Source organism: Rhinolophus sinicus, linkage group LG03, assembly GCF_036562045.2.
Source record: "Rhinolophus sinicus isolate RSC01 linkage group LG03, ASM3656204v1, whole genome shotgun sequence".
Classification (NCBI taxonomy): domain Eukaryota; kingdom Metazoa; phylum Chordata; class Mammalia; order Chiroptera; family Rhinolophidae; genus Rhinolophus; species Rhinolophus sinicus.
The window spans coordinates 115,421,153-115,435,801 of NC_133753.1; the positions used below are offsets into that span (position 1 = coordinate 115,421,153).

General features: G+C 48.9%; 1 protein-coding gene across 2 annotated transcripts in view; it reads right to left on the bottom strand.

The window, feature by feature from the left end:
* PRDM6 (PR/SET domain 6) overlaps positions 1-14,125 on the bottom strand; it is a 96,276-nt gene extending 82,151 nt beyond the window's left edge. Inside the window, exons 1-3 of one of the 2 annotated variants that reach the window (XM_074328556.1) lie at positions 13,742-14,125; positions 12,651-13,254; positions 3,169-3,476 (exon numbers count right to left, since the gene is read on the bottom strand). In XM_074328556.1, the coding sequence (XP_074184657.1) occupies positions 3,169-3,476; positions 12,651-13,239 (897 nt within the window). In that variant the 5' untranslated portion in view covers positions 13,240-13,254; positions 13,742-14,125. Of the gene's footprint in view, positions 1-3,168; positions 3,477-12,650; positions 13,604-13,741 lie in introns of those variants that run through there. The other variant, XM_019728038.2, reaches the window with a different exon arrangement.
* Between the last annotated feature and the right edge of the window lie 524 nt (positions 14,126-14,649).

Here is a 14,649-nt window from a genome sequence, read left to right on the forward strand (position 1 = left end):
TCCAGAGCTGATTGATGTATGTTAAATATTAAAAAGTCATTTTTCTACAAAGAAAATAGTTTTTAATTTTTAAACAGAAGGAGTAACTAAGGTGAATCTGATTTTTTCCTGTAATAAGCCTTCATGTGTATAATAAAGTACAACCATACTAAAAACAATGAACTGTAAACCGAAACAAAAATCCATCATCTACTTGGAAACAGTGACGGGAAAAAGATTAGCAATCCATTTATTGTACTGAAATAAAGATAAGTAACCCTGGTAAGATCCATCAGGACCTGAATATTGAACTCTAAATATAAAGACATTTCTTCATCAGCAAGTGACTTGAAAAAAATGTGAGGAAGAGAAACGATTACAGTTGACTTTTAAAATGAAATAGTCACGATTCAACTGCTTTTAATTTTTTAAAGATCTGCTTTATGTCAATCTGATATTCTGGAAGATATCTAAAAGAGTATGTTTTAAAAGTGGATAATTTTTACATGAGTCATTAAATAATTATTGCCAAAAGTTTCCTATAGACCTACAATGTATTCCAATTACTGATTCTTTCTAAGACAAACAATAAAATGATTAAAAATTTTTCACAATAGAATTTAGGTTTAAAAGGAAAGACTAAAATTTAAAGAACAATCCAACATTTAGAATCTTGTTATAAATATAACTTAATTCAAATAGTCATGTTTCATAAAATAATAAATCATAATGCTTACAAATAAACTCATACTTCATATCTTAAAAATAATTTTACTAACAAAAATCTGAAACCTATTAAAGTAAGTGTTTTATCTTATAAATAGACATCGGCACTAAGTTACCTGGCCCCAGTCAGTCAAATTTTATGTAATCTCCCAGGAGACTGATACATTTTGCATGAGTGCATTTTAATATCCCTTCAATCTAATCATACATTATTCCAACTGTTCTTACAGATGATAAAAACAAATAGACTGTCCTGAACTAGGAGAAGGGACCTGTAGATTATTCAAGCATATACCATTACCTGCAACACACTCAACATACCCAAACAAGTAAAACTCACTTTATGTGTACTGAAGTATCAACAACAACAACAAAAAACTAAATAAACTCCCCAGTCTCTTAACTACAAGAGAATTTTAACTTCATCAAGTATGTGTAAAGGTGTAAAAGAAATGTTCCATAGTTTTCAGTATTAATATATAGAGAATCATATTCTATATGTGTAGTGGTCTCTTGACAGCATCCCAATCATCCAAGGCCATTTAGAAAAACAAACAAAAAATAAACAATAGGATTTTTTTTCACGTGTGGGGCTTTCTCCCCTGGCACTCCAACCCAGAAGCATCGGAGGGCAATAGTGTTCAGTTTCAACAGTTTCAGATTGAGCAAATCTGTACCAATGAACAATTGCTTTATGATTTCCTCAGAAAAGTATTGGCAGACCTTTAAATGTAAGGTATTAGAGTTCCTAATAATACCACTAGAACATGAAAAGTGCCTGAAAGTGTTTTATAAACTTTAAACCACATGGAAGCTTACAGCTAATTAGTCAGAAACAAAAACCAACTAGGAAATATTTCAAAACCACACGTTTTATTTCCCACTTGTCATTTTTTTCTATCCAAAAGTTCTAACTGCGAACCTGCCTCTATTTACCAAGGCATTTTCTCCTGCCCTGTTTTCCTATAAAAATTCCTGTTTTTTTAAAAAAATAAAAGCACTATCTGGTAAAATAAACATGCCTCACTCAAGAATCCTATCTCGAAAGACTAAAGATGTAAAATTGTTTTCCAACAATAGTTTAGGAGTGAAATGGAACTTGGGAGCCTGGGTACAGGGCATGTAGCCCATATGCACCTAGGCTGTGATCTTATACACTTAACCTACCCCCCCCCCACTCCCCCAATCAAAGGAGGCTTTGCAGACACAGGCCACAGCACCCCATTGCCAATAGTCATGTAAGGGTTCTGGAGACAGAGTCTGTTTTTCAAAACACAACAATGTGTCTCCAAGGCCTAACATAGGGCTGGCCAGATTGAGTGCTCAGCAAAGATACGAGTGGATTACTGAGTCCCATGAGTTTTAGGTAGTGAATATGAGGCAGCTCATGGTGAAAATGATCACCTTGACAGGCCACTGAGCCAAGTGTAAGGCGCAAGCTATAGAAATGACCCATTATCGAAGCCCGAAGGCCATGACAACTTGACTGCTGGCATTTCAGAAACTTTCTTTTCTGGCTATTGCCACTCTATTATATTGCCTCAGTCAGATTTACATATTGCCCTAAAGGACAATTCTAGAATCTTATATTTCATAAATAACTCCATGGGTTGGAGGAGGCTAATTGATGGGGGCATTATCTATGGCCAAGGGTCTATCTCTTCAGTAGTGGACCTCAATAATCAACCATGAAGCTTTGGGAGAAATCTCAAGTTAATGTTTTTCAAGTAGGTTGTTTATTTTTAAATAATAGTGTCAGGTAAGATTATGCCATTGAAATATCGTCATCAATTGGGTTATTTCAAAGTGCTCAGAGTGTTTCTATGCTTTGATTTTCTCTTAAAGACTGCATCATTGTACCTTGTCAGAGAAGAACCAGAATCTGTGATTTCTGGTTCATACTACTATAATTTGCTTACTTCGGGCACTCTGAAAGTTATGAAACATGTTGCAGTCTCTCAGATTCAGTGTTTGCAAAATTGCTTTTATCTGACAAAACGAGCCTGACTCTATTTGCGATTTATGCTTATGTTCCTTCTTGCCCAGTATACAAAAACAAACAAACAGATTGGAAGAGTTTAGACTAGGACACAAAGTTCACCTAGCTCACACCCCCAGTGCCCAGCCACTTCTGCTTCATCTCTTCAGCTGGTTTCTCTTTTTCTCAAGATCCTGGGAAATCACAGATCAAATCCATTCCAGCTGGAATACAGACTCATTAAAGTGATTCTTTACACCCACAGAAACTTGTAGGCCCTGCCTTCCCAGTTGGGTTGCTGTTGTCAGGCCAGGCTCTGTACCTGCTTACTGCAGGTGTTGCAGACACCAGAGAAATCTATCTCCACTATTACTCTCTAGGAAACAAGGGAGGCTGTCCCCGAGGTTGCCACCTTCCATGGGCCAGGCTCTTTGCCGGCCAAAGCTCTGGCTGGGTGGCAAGGTGCTGGGCGGCGGGTGACTTACCTCCCAGAGATGCTGCGTGTTCCTCACGGCGCCGGCCTGCACCTTCTCCGGGGGCAGGAGTACGCCCTGAAAAGGCCCAATCCAGGTGCCCTGCTGGATCCTCTGCGCCGCGCAAATGCCGTAGGCCAGGCCTGGCACGGTGCTGGTACACAGGCACACCTCCCGCGGCAGGTCCCGCAGCCACTCGGGCAGCTCCGGCGGGGGCGCGGCGGCGGTGGCGCTGCTGGTGCCCACGAGCCTACGCAGCGAGTGCAGCGGCCCGTGCATGGGGCACTCTCCGTTGCGGTTGTCTGCGCACATGTCACAACCTGCCGGAGACACGCGGGAGGGAGGGAAGGCAGAGGGTTAACCCGGTTCTGGCGGCTCAACCTCGGGTAAACCCCCAAGACAATAGCAACCCTGCCCAGATAAGCCATCTGCAAGGGAGGTTACGCCCTGAGGGGCCCGAGGCCACTAGGAGTAGGGGGAGAGGTGAACCTGAACCCCTCCCTCGGAATTCACCGTACCCAAATCTGGCTAGTACTAGGTCGGGACCCTGGCTGCCCCAAAAGCCTTCCGAGCTAGGTGCCTATGACCTCGTCCTTGTCGCTGAGGAACCGACGGCTCCCAGTCTCTGTCTGTCTCCCTCGTCCCTCGGTCTCTAGTCCCCTGTCCCTCTCCCGGATTCCCGCGGGTTCACTCTCTGTTGGGAGTTTCAAAGGGTATTTATCGTTGTACCATGAAGAAAGCGCAACAAAGAAAGCCCATTTCTTGCCCAATATCGGAGAAATTCTACATTGGTTGCCTGAGTATATTTGGTTTTCCTCTTTTTTTACAATTATAGTAGAGATTTTAAAAATCACCAGGTCAGGTGGGCGACCTGTCTGAGAGCGCCATTCCCACTCCTGTGGACCCACGCCCCCACCCCCAGCACCCAGAGACAGTCCACGCCAAAGGGTGGAGCCCGGAGCCCCAGATACCAGCCACCAAGGGAGCACGTGTGTGTGGGGGGCTCCCCCTCTGATGCCCTGCAGTGCCCACTCTGGGCATTCCAGCCAGGTGGGGATGGGTGGGGAAAGGGGAGCTACTCTGGCGGGCTAGGGGTGTCTATGCTTGCGTGCCATCTCTTCCCAGAAGCCAAAAAGGAACGAATAGCAAATTCAACGATGGGGTAATGGGTCTTTAATGATCTGGATAATGGTTCAATGGAGAGGGCCCCAACTCCTGCCCAAACGGTTGGTCCCCAGGGTAAATGCGATTATCTTGTGTTATAAACAGTTCTAAAGCCCTCTCTCTCGGCTATTCTCCAGAGCAGCTAGCGTTCGAGGGCACCCCCACGTCCAGGCCGGGCTGTGGACGCCCAGCGTCTCTCGACTCAAAGGGTAAGAGACCAGGCGGCCGCGGGAAGCAGGGCCTGCGGCGACTGCGCTGTCGGATCTCAGCGCCCTCCGGGTTATTAATGGGCCTGGCGGAGCCGCCGTGTCTGTGCCGGCAGACCTGCCTCAGGGAGATGGCCTCGGCGCCTGCTGGCGCAAGCCGGCCTCCCTGGCCCAGCCTCCCTGGGGAGCAGCGGCGCCCCAGCACAACGGAGCCCTGTGGCACTGGGCCTGATACCGAGAGAGTCCCAACAGGAGGAGATGGTGAGAGCTGGGCATCAGCAGATGCGCCAGGGCTTGGACTTGGGGGTGGGGGGTCGCCCTCGGGTCTCCAGGCACCTGTACGGGGCCTTGCTCCCAACCAGTCCTGGTGGGTCACCATGGATGTACCCTCTTCATGCTGAAACAGAGGAAACGCCCAAGGAAGTTATGACAAAGTAAGTCATTGAAGAACCTTCAATGAAGGAACACCTAACCTCAACCCCTCCTTTTGCTATTTGCTTCACAGTGGCTGAGGGTTGACTATGTGAGCCTCCTGTCTCAGAAGAGGGCTCCAACCTGCTCTGTCTCCCCTGCCAGCTACTCCTCACGCCTGCCAGTGAGCTCAGGGAATGAGGGGACCTTCTGACTACAGCTTCTTGTACGTGTCCCCAGACTTTTCAAGTGAAAAGCAACAACCTGTTTCTGCAGGTAGTGAAGTGTCTATGCCTCTGGACCTGGATCACACAAAGGCCCCCTCTTCCAGAATCACAAACTAATGTAAAAACTGTATCAGGCTCTGCTTTTGAGCCTAGGGCCTAGATGGAAGGTATGTCCACCCTTATCCACATGTCAACCCTTCCCGAACACATGCACTTCATACACCCTCTCAAACTTCTGACTGTGAAAATAAAATCTTCAAGACAAATGGGGAATGGAAAGACGATAATAACTCAATTACCAAGGACCAACTATGTGCCAGGCACCTATCTTGACCCAAACAATCACCCTATTATCTAAATGTCATGATTCCCATTTTGCAGATGAAGCAATTGAGGTTTCGTGAGCAATGTAACTTGACCAAGGACTAGAAACTAGAAAGTGGTGGAGAAAGATTCAGTCAGTTGCCTGACTCCAAAGCCTCCAAACCTAAAGATTTAGGAAAACTAATGAGAGCTGGGAGAATTTTACATTCAAATTTATAACTCAATTAATAGAATTAAAATATTTCACTGAAGTCACTATTTGGGGAGCACAAAAATGCTGTAGCAGGATTGAATTACAATGATCTCTCTCTCTCCTTCCCTCCCACCCTTATTTGGAGTTAAAGAGGATGAATTCATAAGTAAATACCATGTTTCCCTGAAAATAAGACCTAACTGGAAAATAAGCCCCAGCATGATTTTTCAGCATGACATCCCCTGAACATAAGCATTAATGCGTCTTTTGGGGCAAAAATTAATATAAGACCCAGTCTCATTTTCAAGGAAATACAGTAGATAATGTCCATACCTGAATTTTAGTGCCCAACTTCAGAGTTGACCTTTCAGCACCTTAGCAAAAATAGCTTAAAACAGATGACAATAAGCAAAGGCTGTATGTGCATAAAAATAAAAACAAATCACCCCAGGTTTCAGTTTAACTAACTTTCCCTTTCTGGTTGGCTCAATGAAACAAAGGGTGAGAAGCAAAAGCGTTTAGTATTCTCTCCCCTAACAGTTCATACCAGAGATTCTGTCAAGTTCCAACATTTCCACAACATAGAACATCACATCAACTACATCAATAATAAAATGAGGAGCGAAAGTACCAAATTCAACCACTCCTCCTGCCCCCCAGACAGCAAGCACACTCCCGATATTTGCTCGGCATGCTCGGCACCGTAGCACTATGGATAGTCCTTTCTCTAAGATGTTCTCTAAAGCTCTCTTCAACTTAAGTTTCACTTGTCTCTACGAGGGTGTTGGAAAAAACTTAATGAGTAGCATTTTGCAGAGTGAAAAAGCTGATGCTCTCCCAAAATCGTGAAGACTACATGCATGTTAGGTCCACAGCAGACGAGGCAAGGCCAATCCTCTTTAATTAGTCCACCCAACATGAGTCGTCTTAATTTACAAACCACTTCATGTTATATCAAAATATTCTGTTAGAAAAGTTGACCAATTACATCAAAATACATGTTATATCCTAATGTTATTATTTTTTATTACACAAAACCTCCATCACAGAAAAAAATTTGGCTTCCGACTTATGTACCGGAGTCCCAAAGGAGTGTGAGGATGTTTAAAACCAGTAACTGATTACTTGGGGTTGACAAATGTGGCACAAGCAGACAAACATTCTCACAGAGTGTTTTCTAGACAGCAAGCCATAAACACCTACATGAAAAGGTTTGAAGGAGAGTGGGCTAGATTCCCAAAGTACACATATATGATATATAATACATACATTACACACAGCATTCCATGCCAAGCAATACATAATACACGTCTATTTGTATTCATAAAGAGGAGGCAAATAAATGTTCCTACTTTCTCTTAAAGTCAGGGTAAGCTTTTGTACAAGTTCATAATTATTATTCATAAAGGTGTTTCTATATCTGTGAGAAATGCCATAGTCTCCAAGCAAGACACTTTGAAATGTCAGGGAATATACCAGATCATGGTCCCTTTTCTATCTTGAATAGATCTGTTAATGTTCCTGTTTATGGGTCCCTGAATAAGGGAAGGAGGCACCATCAAGTTAGACTTTTTCACCTACTGGCTTCGGCAGACCCCGCCAAGCGGAGGGAAGAGCAGACTTTCACTCTTCATTTCACATCCTTCTGTATGGTTTGAATGTTTGTACAGGTGCCTGTATTACTTTTGTAATTGAAAATGGATCTAAAATAGATATGGTAACAAAACAGGCCATGTTTTTTTCTGGTATTTTCATTTGTCCTTCTAGGAAAGGCGAACTATAAAACGTTTCAGGGCTTTAAGGTGTCTAGAAAGGCCGACAGGTGTGTGTGGGCACAGGCGGAGCTGCGACCCAGGGAAGCACTCCGCACCCACACGCCAGGCCTTGGGTTCTCAATGCCTCTTTGCGGCCTTCGCCTGCCCTCACCCATCCTCTGGCAAGGGAACCAAAGAGCAGCTGAAAAGCCTGCCTCCCTGCTTGGGCAGCGGTAACGGCTGGACTATAAATCCTCCACAAGCGCTGCTGAGGTCACGGCCCTCAGTCCCGCAGGCCGAGCCCAGCGGAGCCAGCGTCCATTGATCTCTGCCCGGTGATGCAGCCCCAGGAGTGCCGCCTACTGGCAGCGCCACGTGCACTCTGGGTGCCGGCCACCGAGGCACCGGCGGCAGGGTCGAAGGCGGCTGGCCGAAGGGGCAGAGGGCAGGCGGAGCTCTGTAGCTGGGAGGCTCCAGCACCCGGGTTCACACACCACCCTCCTCCCCAGCTGCTCCCGCCCGTCCTCCCGGCACTCTCCCCCAGCCGTACCAGCGCAACCGGCCAGATGGGGTGGCGATGGGCGAAGCACAGGGTGGGCGGTCCGGCTGCCGGCTGGGGTCCCCCTGCACCTAGTCTGCTTCACCCCCTTCCTGCCAGCGAAGGGCTTTCTTACAATGCCAGACGTGGCCCGCGCCACCTTACTCCGGAGCCCCAGCTGCGCCCTGCCACCCACCAGGCCGGCGTCTTCCACCTGGCAGCGGTCTTCTAGGCTCCTCGGAGAGGGTCTAGAAGCAGATCCGGAGGCGAAGAGGTTTAGCCTGGCCACCGGGAAAGGAAGCCCAGAAGCTTCCTTTGTGGTCGGGCCCCCGCGGGAGGCTCAGCTCGAGCGGAACCTTCTCGAGGACTCTCTTTAGGCGAGTTTAAAGCTCCTGGCAAATCGCGGAGGCGCGGGGTTTTCCCTGCTCAGCCGGGCTGCCTGCTGTGCTGGGCCCTGGGACCAAGAGGGAGAGACAAAAGGGGGAGGGAAAAAAAGAGGGGGGAGGACATGTGTATTTTATTTGTCTCCCAATAACTGTATTAATAAATTAAATGGGAGTGCCCGTGTGTGCTGGTGAGAGAATATTGCGCTGAGATAAACCTCGCCGGCCCTGCCCCTGCGAGGCCCGCCATATACAATGCGGAGATGATGAATAGGGGACTGCCGAGGAGATCGAAACGGGTCTGGGCTGGCTCCACTCGCTCCTACGAAACTATAGGGCAATTAATTGTGGCTTGTCCCCTCATCCTTCATCTCCTAGTGGCACATATCGATGGAGATTACTGCTGATGGACCATTTTATCACCTTAAATAAACAGTCGCCACCTCTTCTAACCCTCAATCTAATATATGGCTCTATGTTCAGTTTCAGGGCGCTAGATAAAGAATGATGTAAAGTAACTAAATCATGTGTGTTATGGGATGGGGCTGGGCTTGCACACGAAAAGAGAGAAAAGAGAAAAAGAAAAATAGAACAACACCAAAGCCCACACACTGACGCCTAGCCTCCCTCCCACTAGGGACCCCGTCTGAAGTCTACGTTGCTCCATTGCCATTGACAGCAGACAGTGGTCTGGAGGAGTGAAGAGAGTATGCGGCAAAGCCCATTGGTGGGTCACTGGGCTCACGAGCTTCCCAAACAGAATCTGCGTTTTCCAACTGAGTGGGAAGAGATTAGAAAGTCAGAAAATACTTGCTCTCTTTTATCTCTCTCCCTGACCACTCAACTGGTCACACCAGCATTGGGGCCAGATTTCCTTCTCTCCCCTGGCCACGCTCCTCAAACCCTTGGAAAGGGTGGCACTACCAACTAGAAAATGTCAGCCCATACTCATATACCTGGGTACATGTAGCGGGGCTTCCCGAAACCCGGAGGAGACAGAGACCTCCAGCGGGGAAAGTGGCTGAGTGACCTGACTCTCGGCAGAGACTTGGTGCGGGCTTAGCTCCTGCCTCCCTGCCAGATACCAGGGGAGGAACAGCTTCACAAAAAAGGTATTAAAAGCTAATTGGCTCTGCCTTCTCTGTACAAACACAAAAGTCAGGTGCACCCCCCCCCCCCATGGCCATTTCTCCCTGCCTTCCAAGAGTACTGACAGGGTCTCAAACAATGCACCAGAACCAGAGAAGAGGCCACTGCCACAGAGCCTGACGGAATCAATGGCTTCAGGCAACCCAGCAGCAAATGAGGGCAGTAATACAAGAAGAGAAAGAAAGGGCCCTATCCCCCAATTATATTACACACCTCCCCACCCAACTTTAAAGAGGTGAAAGAAGAGGCAGCTAAGCATTTAAAGCTTCAGTGGAAAGTGTACTTCAATCATAGAATAAATTGAATACATGAAGTTAGATAACAGAAATACATTGGAACAGCTCACTCAGGGTAGCGTGTATAGTTTCTGCTGTTTTTAATTCTTTTTGTGGTAAAGAGAGCTACAAGACCTTTCTCTATAGCACTTGCCATAGATGCCAATAAAGTTTCAAGGTAAAACTACTGTTACTGATTCAGTGTTACTGGCTTGGTGATCCCAGACAAAAGTTACTCTTCAATAGGGAACAGAGAAGTAAGGAGGCACCTTTCTTTGCCTTGTAAGAAAAAGAAAATGACTCAATACAAAGTAACAAAATGAAACAATGCTGAGTGGTCACTTCATCCAGTTTTTTTAGAAGGAGATGGCAAAACACCGAAAGGGAAACTAGGGGAATATATATGTAATAAATGAATAGGTGCTTCCCTTCTGCCTGCCTCTCACACCCCCTCCCCCAAAAGGTGGGGAGAAGCTCTGTTTTTCACTTTCTTTCAAGTAACAAACATAACAACTTTCCCTGCCTAAGGAAACAGTTTCCCATAATATGCATTTCTGATTTGTTTTGAGTGCCTAGTTACATTAACCTCAATCACTTCTTACTTCATCTTTGTAAAACACATCCTATGGTGTAAAATGCGTGCATATATGCTTGCCCAGAGAATTTCCTGAAAAAACGGGAGACCTGTTCTCCTACCCCACCCCTGCTTTCTATTTTCCTTCTCCATTGCCCTTACATTAGGGAGCAATGTGAAGTGAAACTCTAATAGGACACTGTGACTTCCTTTCCTTTACTGTCTTTTCTCCTGAATTTTGCACATTTGAAGCAGTCCATTCATCGACTCAAAAAGGAGATACCAGAAGATATACACAATAGGAATAATTTAAATAAATCATACTTCATTTCCTCTAGCTAGAGAAAAAAAGTTACCTAGACAATAAATTGGTTCAAATAGCCATATATTAATTAGGAATCTATCCCAATTCTTTCTCTGATTAGTCTACGTTTTTCTCTGGTGAAAATATATTGAACCTCAAGACTGCATTGTAAACAGTATAGGGAGCTCAACACAGCCAAGGCTTTGGGGGTGCAGTGCTGGTTTATTTTCCAGCACTGATTTCATTCAGAAGAGAAACTGCAAGCTTGATGAAGCATTCTCAGCCCACAGTGACTACACTTATACTTAGCAGTAACAAACGCCTTTTCCAAAGTATTTATCTCTTTATTTCACATTTTTAAAGAACTGCTTTGAAAGCAACACATTCAAGAAATTCATTAGGCGATAAGTATTTTTGAAATCCATTAAGACAATATAATTTTAAAATTTTTGCTGAAACTGTGAAATACAACTGTCTTCTTAACTGCAGAACAAATTCAAGTGGAAACCTTCATTTTAAGATAGTACATTACTCTCAAATTATAGAAAGGAAAAAAGAAAATATCACTGCTCTTTTTATTAGTAATAATGAGCTTCATTAGAACAATTTTCTCCTATCATTATGAAAAGATTAATACACCTAATCACGAGGCTCACGCCCAGTGTTTTTTCATCAAAGTAACAACTTTGGGAGTCCTTCAAATAACTATAACTGGGAGGTATTTTGCTTTTAAACGAATTAAGTAGTTCACGGAATGGCAGACATTCTGACAGAAGGGACTTATTCAAACTAGAATAATAATAAGCGTTTATGATCAATCTTTCTCACATAGAAGCTAGACGAAGGAATAAGAGGAAGAAAACGGTGAGTGCTTGACTTTTCAAATCATGTATTGCTTTTCAACCTGACTCTTAACCTGGTGTAATTTTCTTTCCAGAGGTCTCTGGAACTATATTTAGTACTTACCCCAACACGCTAGGTGTAAACATAGCTTAAGTTCTGAAATTACCAAAAAAGATGATGATATAAAGCAACAGACATTCTTGGTCTTCATTTAGCCTCCTGCTTCAAAACCTCAAGATGGTACTGTACTTGTGAAGAGCGTTTGAAATTCTGAATATAGGAACCGAAGCTGGATGAGACCTGACGTTTACTTAGGTATTTGCCACTGGCGTGCGGGACAAGGCGGGTAAGTTTCTTATACTAAATTACTGTTATCCAATTTTTAAATATAAGTAAGCCATCAAGCGTGGCTACGGATTGCAAACGTTTGCAGGGTCCAGGGTGCACAAAGAACGTGGGAACCGCAGGGAACGACCCTACCCTGAAGACAGATTTTTTTCTTACTAATTAGATGACATTTTTCTTTTTTAAATAAATAGTAGACCTAAGAATAATGCCTGCCTGCAGGGAGAAACTGACCCAGTATCATCCAAAACTCCTACTCCCGCGAGGCCAGGCCAGCCAGCAGCTCCGGGCCGTTCCACCAGACAACTCCGAGGCCCAAAAATGAGCCGGCGCAGTTAATTCCAGAAGTAAGGCAGAGATAAGGAGAAACAAGCCCTGGAATCCAGGCTCCCCAGAAACTCTGAGCCCCTCTCATGTCTCCCCTTTGGCCAAACCAGCCCGTTCTACGGTCGCCCCATCGCGCCCTGCAGGTAGTTGACCCGCCCGGGCCACTGTCCCGCGGGAGAGAGGAGATCTGAAAGTCCCAGCCCAGGAGCAAATCTTGTCCGAAAGGCTTGGGGGTGGGAAGCAGAGGATAAGGGAGGGGAAGCGGTAACCCCAAGGTGCCACCCGGCCACCCCATCCGTTCTCCTCCCTCCTCTAACGCCAGAAAACTTTTGCCACAGTGCTCTAGGATGTGCGGACCCGCAGCCTGGACCAGCCCACCACCTGGGGTCTCCCTCGTCTGACCCGCCTCCCCGACGGGCGCCCGCCCGGGACGGCGCCGGCGCCACGGGAGAGAGCGCGCGGGCAGCGGCTACGTACGGTTGTTGGGGTCGCTGGTGTGCTGGTTCAGCGGGATGATCTCCATGCGCTGCTGGCCGTACAGGTAATAGTCCAGCTCCTCGGCGCTGCAGCGGAAACGCGGCGCGCCCCGGCCATCCCCGCCGCCGCCGCACTTGGAGGGCCCCGGGCCCGAGGCGGCGCCGAGGCACAGGTCCTTGGGGGGCAGCGTTTCTGCGGCGACGGCGGCAGTGGCCAGAGGCGCGAACACCGGCAGTTGCGCCACTGGCAGGGCCGAGAGACCGGCCAGCGCGGCGGCGGCGGCGGCAGCAGCGGCGCAGGAGGAGGCGGAGGAGGCCGAGGTGGAGGAGGCCGCCGAAGTGGAGGAGGCGGAGGAGAGCGAGGCGGGCCGCGGGCGCAGGCTGTCCGGCGGCGGCTCGGCGCGCTCGGGGGGCGGCGGCGGCGGCGGCGGCGGCGGTTGGAGAGGCTGCGGCGCGCCCAGGGGACCCGCGGCGCCGCCGCCCTTCAGCGGGCCGCCGCCGCCGTGCGGGAAGAGTTGCTGCCAGTGCTGCAGATAAGCTGGGTCCACTTTGAGAAAAGCCGAGCCGCCGGGATCTCCGGGCTTCAGCATGTCCGACGCCTCAAGCTGGGGGGCAGAGGGCAGAGAGGAGGGTGCGCGTGAGCCGGACCCAGGGCCTGGTGAGAGTGGCGCGGACCGGACGGCCGCCGAGACCCTGCGGCTGGAGCCGGAGTCCTGGGCTTCGCCCGGTGCGGCGGCTCCCTGCCCACAACTCCGCTGGGGCGCAAAGTTTACTCTGCAGCCGCGGCGCGGCGCGGAGAGAGCTGTGTGCACGCTGTCTGGCCTCTCAGCCCGAGGCTGCCAGCTCCCACCCTGCACTGTCGAAGCGAGGGCGCTTCCCCGCAGAACTCGGCTGCAAGACACAGCTCCCGCCTTCAGCCGGTGCCCGGAGCCGACCCGAGCCGGAGTGGCGCTGCGCCCGAGCCGCGTTGGCCTCCCGCGATAGGAGGCGGGTCAGTCTCGCCCCCCGCCCCCCGCCCCTAGCCTGGGATCTCCAGCCTCCTGTCCCGGGGGCCCAAGACCCACAGCCCCAGGCGGACCAGCCTCGCCTTACCTGAAAACTTGGAGCCTCCGGCGGGTGTGCGTGTACGTGTGTCTCGAGTTTGCGGGAGCGTGTGCGCCCCAGGTGCGCTACATTCCCTAGGGTAGCGCGGGAGGAGAGCCCTAGAGATCCGGCCTCCCGGAACCCTGCCGGGAACAAGGGCTACGGAGGCCCGCGGAGGGCGCGAGAGCAGTGCCGCGAAGCGCGCGGGAGCGCGGGCGGACCGGGGCTCCGGACGGAGCTGCCGTGGGTTGCTGCGCTCGGGCCGCGTCCAGGCTTCTCGGCTCCACGCTCTGGCAGCCTCCCGGCTGGACACGTGGGTTTTACGACAACACAAAATACAAGTGTGTGTGTGTGTGTGTGTGTGTGTGTGTGTGAGAGAGAGAGAGAGAGAGAGAGAGAGAGAGAGAGAGAGAGCGAGAGAGAGAGAGATGGGGGAGGGGGAGGGGGAGGCGGGAGGCAGGCCCGAAGAACCAAGGGGAGGGGAGAGGGAAGAAGGAAGTTCTAACTCGGCTGGATGCACAAACTGCCCGTGCGCCTCTCCCGCACAAATACCTCCTTCGCTGTCCCACCTCCCACTTTTTTTTTTGGCGTGACGTCTCCCGCTCGCCTGTTGTCTCTTTCTGTCCCATGATATGTCTTTTCTAGGTGCCGGCTCACTGTACTGATCCTGAAAGCAGGATCCTGAAAGCAGTGGAAATGCGGAATGCATCTTCGCACGCACTCGGGTGTCCGCATCCGGGCAGGCGCGCGCGGCCGAGAGAGTGGACCAAGTCTCGGGACCGCGTTTGCGCTTTTGCCCCGCTCGGTTTTTCTAGGAGTACTGCTGGGTACCAGAGGCAACTAGCCCGCCACGCAACTTCTAAGATGAATCCTGGGGTTGGGGGAACGGGTAACTGGAGGGAGTGCGGGGGGGTGAC